The 7,735-nt window shown below is 47.5% G+C and overlaps 1 protein-coding gene across 1 annotated transcript in view; it reads right to left on the reverse strand.

The window, feature by feature from the left end:
* Positions 1-1,516: 1,516 nt before the first annotated feature.
* The window catches only part of VWA3A (von Willebrand factor A domain containing 3A), a 62,379-nt gene continuing 56,160 nt past the window's right edge, over positions 1,517-7,735 (reverse strand). Inside the window, exons 28-34 of the mRNA XM_077760516.1 lie at positions 7,424-7,568; positions 6,520-6,664; positions 5,923-6,074; positions 4,770-4,893; positions 3,084-3,181; positions 2,794-2,887; positions 1,517-2,612 (exon numbers count right to left, since the gene is read on the reverse strand). Of these exons, the coding sequence (XP_077616642.1) occupies positions 2,836-2,887; positions 3,084-3,181; positions 4,770-4,893; positions 5,923-6,074; positions 6,520-6,664; positions 7,424-7,568 (716 nt within the window). The 3' untranslated portion in view covers positions 1,517-2,612; positions 2,794-2,835. The remainder of the gene's footprint in view (positions 2,613-2,793; positions 2,888-3,083; positions 3,182-4,769; positions 4,894-5,922; positions 6,075-6,519; positions 6,665-7,423; positions 7,569-7,735) is intronic.

Consider the following 7,735-nt stretch of genomic DNA (forward strand, 5'->3'; position numbering starts at 1 on the left):
CCTGAGCCCAGCACAAAGCCTGGCCAAAGCCAGGGCTTGTCAAGCCTTAGTGAACTATGGGGTTTTTTTTTGGAAACAACTTGAATTTTACAGCTTTACCTAGATGAAGATATAGAATATTTCCAGCACTTCAGATGTCCCCAGTATGACTCTCACAGTCACTATTCTGACTTTTATTGCCAGCAAGAATTTTGTCTGTTCTTGAACTTCATATAAATAGAATTGCTATATATTTTTCTTTTGCCTGACACTGATTGTAAGATGGATGTATATTGTTGAATGTAGTTCTAGCTCATTTTTAATTATTTTTATATTATTTATTTATTCATATTTTTAGAGAAAGGTAGGGGGAAAAGGGCAGAGAATCTTAAGCAGGTTCCACACCCAATGGGGAGCCCGCTGTGGGGCTTGATGTCATGACCATGAAATCATGACCTGAGCAGCAATCAAAAGTCAGATGCTTAACCTACTGAGCTATTAAAAACTTTTTAAAAAATATTTATTTTTATGAGAGAGAGAGGGACAGAGCATGAGTAGGGGAGGGGCAGTGAGAGAGGAAGACACAGAATCTGAAGCAGGCTCCAGGCTCTGAACTGTCAACATAGGGTCAGATGTGGATGAAAGTGGATGTCAGATGCTTAACCAACTGAGCCATCCAGGTGCTCCTACTGACCTATTTTTGAAATGGATGTGTAGAAAGGTACACTGTACATATGTACAAATGTATCATAAACGTATCAAACTGTACAAATGTATCACAATTTATTTGTCCATTCTAGCACTGGTAGGACATTTAGGTAGTTTCTAATTTTGGGCTCTTATGAATAAAGATGTTGTAAAGACAGTTTTGTGTATGTCTTTTATGGAATTTATGCACCCGTTTCTCTTGGAGTGGAATTGCTAGATTATAGGGTAGGCGTATGTTTTCCTTCAGCAAAAACGCACTGTTTTACAAAGTGGTTGAACCAAGTTACATTGCCCCACCCCCACCCCAGCAACGCAGGAGAGTTCTAGCTGCTTTGTATCTTGATACTGTCAATCTTTTTACTTTTTGCCATTCTGGTGGGCATGCAGTGATGTATCATTGTGGTTTTTTTTTTTTTAAGTTTATTTATTTATTATGAGCTAGAGAGACAGCATGAGCAGGGGACGGGCAGATAGAGAACAAATCCCAAGCAGGCTCCGCACTGTCAACACAGAGCCTGATGCAGGGCTTGAACCCACAAACTGTGAGATCATGACCTGAGCCGAAATCAAGAGCCGGATGCTCAACCAACCAAGCCACCCAGGTGCCCCTATCATTGTGGTTTTAATCTGCACCTCACTGATGGGTAAACCTTTTGAGCACCTATTCATATACCTATTGTCTATTTGTACCTGTTTGAGTGTTTTCTCCATTTCAAAAAAATTAGGATATTTCTCAGTTTATTATTGATTTGGAGTTCTTCATATATTCTGGATATGAGTCTTTTAAAAATGTTTTATTTATTTTAGAGAGAGAGAGAGTGCACGCATATGGGGGAGGGGCCGATAGATAGGGGAGCAGAGGATCTGAAGCGGGCTCCATGCACTGACAGCACCAATCTCAACGTGGGGCTCCAACTCATGAACTATGAAATCATGATCTAAGCTGAAGTTGGGCGCTCAACTGACTGGGCTACCAGGTGCCCCTGCATGAGTCTTTTACTAACATTTTATATCACCAAAAATTTATACACACACAGACAAACAAATCACCACTTCAGCTTAAAAGTCGTTTTGATTCTATTGAATTAAATAAAAGCAATTTTTTTTTCATCTCAGGAAATCACTCCCGACCACATAATATGTGAGATATTCATTTCATATGTACACAGCAGGGCTGGGCCCAGTGGACACAACCCAGTTTTCACCTGCTTGAGCAGAGCACTCTCTCTGGACTCAGCTCCAGAGCAGACCTGATTCAGTTTGGTTAAACAGGTAGGGGGCTCACTTGTTTCTTCTCCTGAGATGGGCTGCCGGTGAATCTGCATCAGCCCCCTGGACCAGGGTGGTGGGAAGCAGAGAATAAAGGGACCAGGGCAGAAATAACACCCTCTGGCTGGTTTCCAGAGCTGGGCTCCCACAGCTAAGCTGGGTGCTTGCTCACAGTTTACTACGTCTGTCCCCAAGGCAGGTTCTGGGGACCTAGGGATGGTTAGGACACCAGCCTCATCCTGGGGGAGCTCACAGTCAAGAAAAAGAGTTGGCAAAGGGAGTGAGGAAGCATGGCATGGAGTGCTAAGCATCACAAGTGCTAAGTGCCACTGCTATGAAAAGAGATGTTTGGTCAGGATGCGGTGGGAGGAAGGCTGGAGGCTCCCAGCTCTTGTGGGTCCCAGGGACATCTTCACGGTGGAGATGATGCCACATGAGTTGTGCCTTGGTGGTTGAGCAGGAGTCACCAGGCAGAGGGTGGTAGGAAGGGCGTTTCCAGGCAGGGCTTGGTGCAGGGCTTCCCAGTGAGTGATAATTTTGTGGCTGGGGTGTAGGGTGTGGTGGAGGACAGGGCAGGAACATCAGAGTGGACCCGAGATGGCAGAGTCTTCCCTCCTTCAGCTTCCAGAGAGCCCTGCTGCCTGGGATCATGTTTCCTGGGGATGAACTCTAGGTTACAGCTTTCTAGGATCCCTCACCCTCAGAGCCAGTGTGCGCTCAGTGAGTGATTACTTGTAAGATGGCCTTTCAGTTGAGAGGAATCATTATTTCTGTCCCTCCCCAGAGTTACTATGACCATGACACAGAACATGCTGCCTGGCCTTGCTGGATACTTACACGATGGAGAGCCCATCTCCTCCTCTTCCCTGAGAACTTTCTCTAGAAAAGAGTGACATCTGGTTCTGTGTTGTTTTTCTTCTGGAGTTGGGACCTGGGGGACAGAAGATGAAGGAAGGAGGTCCCCCTGATCCCCAGATTTCTGGGCCTGGTGGGGAGAAGCAGGCAGATGCTCCTGCAGGAAGGCTGTCCCATGACCAGGGTGGGCCCAGGTCTTGAGCAGGCCCAGGGTCTGGGGGAGCTGAGCTAGAGCCACGAGGCAGGTGTGAGGGGCTGCTCAAAGGGCATACCTGAAGGACTGGGCCTTCCATAGGAAGCTTCTGGCCTTGACAATCTCCTGGGCCAATCTCCTCAAATCATCTCCTTCAAATAGTGGCAATACGGGATCCTTGGAAAGGGGAAATGACTGTGAAATTAGGTAGATCCATTAAATGACTGGATGAAATTAGGTAGATCCATTAAATGACTGGATGCAACCTGAAAATCCAAAATCTCAGGAAAAAAAATTTAGAGCTATTCAAATGCAGCCTCCGACCCAGTGCAGGAAGTCTGTGGACCTCAGTTTGCATACCTCCAGGGACAAGGAGCTCACCACCTGTAAAAGCAGTCATTTAACACTTTGAGGTAAGGTATCTGAGAGTCAGTGGAGTGGGTGGTGGTGAACCATGATGGTCACTGAACTTAACAGCAGTCGGCGCCTCTCTTCCCAGTAGAACAGAAGTGGAACATGCTCCTTATCTCACTGTTACCCAGTGAAATCTATTCTGCCCTCTCCCTATTGCTTCTAGTAAAACAGAGCTTCAGAGGCAGCTTTTCCCTTATGTCAACCCGTGGAATTCTAGAGGCTAGTGTTCAAAACACAAGTGCTTGCAATCAGCAAGAGAAAGACGAGGCTACCTCTATCTTTGGCAGCAGGAGAAGAATGATCCCATTCTGCATCCAGGGACTATTCAAAGAACCGATTTGATGCGGCATCAAACTGAGAACCTTTGCAATACTGTCAAGTTTGCTTTCCTGTGTCATAAGGACGGGTGAATATTTGTTACTGTTACTTCTTCTGTTCTCTGAACTATTTGTAATATTTATTCCTAGAAGAGGTACTTGAACGAAGGAGTCATGCAAAACGCTTGACCTCACCAGTTATGCCATGTCCTATGATAGTCATCTTTAACCTGCAAAAAGAAATCTGGAATTCTGGTTGGTTATGGTACTTGATACTTTGTTGCCTTGAAAATGTTTTAATTGACAGCACCATACTCCTAAATGGTATGAACATGTGCCTAAACATGTCTCCTCGTCTGGAGAGGATCTTTGGTATTCTCTTATCTTGCATGTGTGATAGAAACCATGAGTTTACCAGATTTATTACTTAGATAATTGGAATATCTGTGTTTCAATGAATTGAACACAGGGAGACAGAAATAAGCAGGACTTAAACCAAAGAGGTTAAGAGCATGGGTGTCTGGGCTCTGCCTTTACCATGTGCTATGTCTTTAGGTGTACTCCTATCCCTTACTGAGCCTGTTTATTCATCTGTTTAATGGGTATAATAGTGGCTGAGGGGACTCAAATGGGTATCTGTATAAAGCAGTGGGCATGCACAAAGTAAGTGCAATGAATCTGAATTTTCTATTAGTAAATAACACCTTCACAGGAGCCTGGCTGGCTCCATAGGCAGAGAATGACTTTTAATCTTGGGGTCATGAGTTTGAGCCCCATGTTCGGCAGTTGGGTGTAGAGATTGATGGACTGATTGATTGACTAAATTAATAACACCTCCAATCTCTGTTGCTTTCCCACCCAAGGAGAGCCAGCCTAGAGGAAGAACAGCAGGGAAACACAGCCCTTTCTGGCCAATACTTTGTATTCTCACAAGAGAAGCAGAGATCTTTTCAGTTAGAGGGGGAAAAACCCCTCTCTGTTGACATTATATCGAGACGTTTGAACAGACGTCACTCAGTCGCTCCACAACCTACCCTTTCATCCATGAAGCCCTTGGTCAGCAGGCCGTGGATTTTGAAGAGTGTGTCCTCATCAACGGGGCAGTGATAGCGGGCCCTGGTGAGGGAGGCTAGATTTCTCAGGAAGTCAACCGCAGCCCTAGTTGGGAAAACAGACGTTCTTGGGCTGGCCGCTGACTGGCCAGGCAGGTTCCCTGTGTACTCCTAGCCTGTGGGGGGCTCAAGTCTGTGTGGCAATGGGCCCTGGACCCTGAGGCTCTGTGCCATTGAGACCACGTCGGCATCACCAAGCCCACCTCCTGTTAGTTTATGGGGGGCGGCAGCTGCTGCGTGAAGCAGATTCCCTGCTTCAGGGTTGCCAGTTAGTGGGAAACCATGAGGCCAGCACACGTTCCTTAACTGGTCGTGTAGCCAGTGCCTGCTGCTACATGTTGGGCCTGGTAGGGACACAAAGGTGGCTTTTATGGAGCTCGTGGTTTAGACAGAGAGATCAAATATGCACTGAAGTGAGGCACCTGGGTGGCTCGGTCAGTTAAGTGTTTGAGTTCCGCTCAGGTCATGATCTCACCATGCTAAGTTCGAGCCCCACGTCCGGCTCTGTGCTGACAGCTCAGAGCCTGCTTCGGTTCTGTGTCTCCCTCCCTCTGTATCCCTCCCCCGCACTGGCTGTGTGTGTCTCTCTCTCAAAAATAAACATGATGAAAAAAATGCACCAAATTAATCACAGTTTTGCCAATGACACTAAAGTCTTTTTCTGAAGGAGCAGAATCTCTCTTGTCCGACACATGTCCCTCTATCGCGATCATTTATAGAAATAACCATAACAATGCTACTTTAAATGGTTTTTTTGGTCAACTTTCACAAATGTGCTCCCGAGAAAGATTGGGAGGGAGGTTACCACAGGTGACCATGGGAATGGACGGTCAGTGCTGGAGAAAGTCAGATGGGTGGGGCCTACGAGGGGTAAGCTGGAGGTGGTGGGAGGGCTTTCACTCTGGTGTAACACCTGCCTGCCTAGGCCCCTCTCATTTCTCACTCACAGACTTGGGTCCCAGAGAGATCAGGGTCTTTGGCGAATCCCTGGACTGGGCCAGCTGCTCACGCATGCGCCTCACACACACAGCCGTGGGAAGGGCCTACAGGTCAGCCCTGGCTCCTCCTTGCCCACCTGCCTGAGCAGTTCAGGGAAATGGTATGCAGTTTCAGATCTCTTTCCTCCTTGAGTCTTTGGACTTCATTTAAAATAAGGCTGCAGCTTGTATCTGGCTTCCCATCGGTCAGGAGGTACAATCCTTCCACATCGTGAAAACTGAAGGCTTTCTGAAAGAGCGTGGAGGGTGGTCCGGCTCAGGTCTAGGCGCTAACCAGGAAGGGCAAAAGCCAATTGCCTGCAGTCCCCAAGGGAAGTATTTCCGATTAGAGCCACTGACTTGTCCATTAAGAGTGAGAGACATCCTCCTCCCCAAACCCCCCACCGCTTCAGCCTACCACAGACCAAAGAAGCTGCCAGGGTTTAGGAGAAAGACCATGGCGCGCTTCCCGGCTGATTAACCCCAGCGAGCCACTTAACCTCTCTGAGCCTCTGTGTCATCATCTATAAAGTGAGAACGAGGATCACTTTCTTATCCGGTTGTTGGGACAATGAAATAAAGTAACAGTAAATCTAAAAGTGCTCTTTGTAATTTGAAAGCATCGTGCAGGATCAGTAGAGGGGGTTATGGTATTTCTGTTTTGCCAGGGGGTCGAGCTCGGGGATAGAACTTGCCAGTAATGCTTGCAAGACTGAGGTGCTCCCCCGAGCGCTCAGGTGGGTTACCCACTGCATAGCCTCGTGACAGGCTGCGTCTGTGGTCTCCACCAGAGTGTCCCGCCACAGCCGTAGGTCCTCCGCAAAGCTGAGCAGGTTAAACCTGGGAAAGGGAGTGGACAAGGTGGGGGCAGAGCGGAGGTGAAAGAGATGGCCTGGGTGAAGTAGCCTCTGTGAGCTATGCATGCTTATCAGTGTCAAGACTCTACAGCAGAGCCCAGGGGCCCCTGGGGGAGAATGAGAAGGTTCACACTGAAGATTCTAGGTGCAGACTGAAATAGATTTACATCCCACCTCGGCCACTTACAGGTCATGTGATCTCTAGCAAATTGCTTAACCTCCCCAAGCCCTAATTTCCTTTTCTGAAAAAAGGAGATAATAATGGCAATACCTCATGGGGGTGCCGTGAGGATTGAATGAAATCCTGTGGGTAAAGTGCTTGGCACACAGCAAGTGCTCAATAAATGTTTACTGTCGTTAATATTAAGGCAAGGATGAGTCCCAGCCTAGGACCGGAGTTTCCTACTATCTCCTAGTGTCAATTTCTCTGGGTAGAGAAAACAATCCCAAAATCCCATCTCTTAAAAAATCAAGTTCCAAAAAAAAAGGGCAAAAAAAAAAAAAAATCAAGTTCAGCTGAGATCTACAATTGAAGGCCACCTGCTGGTTCCTTTGCTCTGCTTGCAATGGTGCCTGGGCCCGAGATGGATTTCTAAAGGCTGCTTTACCTCTGCAACAGGATGCAGTGTTCTTTACTGCTCAAATAAGTTATGCCTCCAGGTTTGTGAAGGGTGAAGAGGGAAGCCCAATGCACTTCCCCTTTGATCATCCTACTCCACACCCACTCGCCCCTGCCTCTCACCTGTCACAGTGCTTCCGCAGCTGCTCCCAAATCAGCAGAATCAGCTCCATCTTCACCTGCTGCAGGTAAGGGCCCACGGATCCCGACGTGTCCACCAGGATGCACACTTTGCTCTCCAAAATGGTGCCAAATAATCGGCGGCTCCCTGCTCCGAGGGGGTGGGGGCAGAGGCGGGCAAGGAGTGAGGGATCGCTCCCCCACTGCTAGTTTTTCTCACAGCAGCTATCAAATACAAGGTCTACCAAATACACCCATTGCCTGTTTGACAATCAGATGTTAACCCACTGGGAGATGGCCTTTGTGCTGTTGTCG

This window comes from Crocuta crocuta, unplaced genomic scaffold, assembly GCF_008692635.1.
Source record: "Crocuta crocuta isolate KB4526 unplaced genomic scaffold, BGI_CrCroc_1.0 scaffold73, whole genome shotgun sequence".
Lineage (NCBI taxonomy): Eukaryota > Metazoa > Chordata > Mammalia > Carnivora > Hyaenidae > Crocuta > Crocuta crocuta.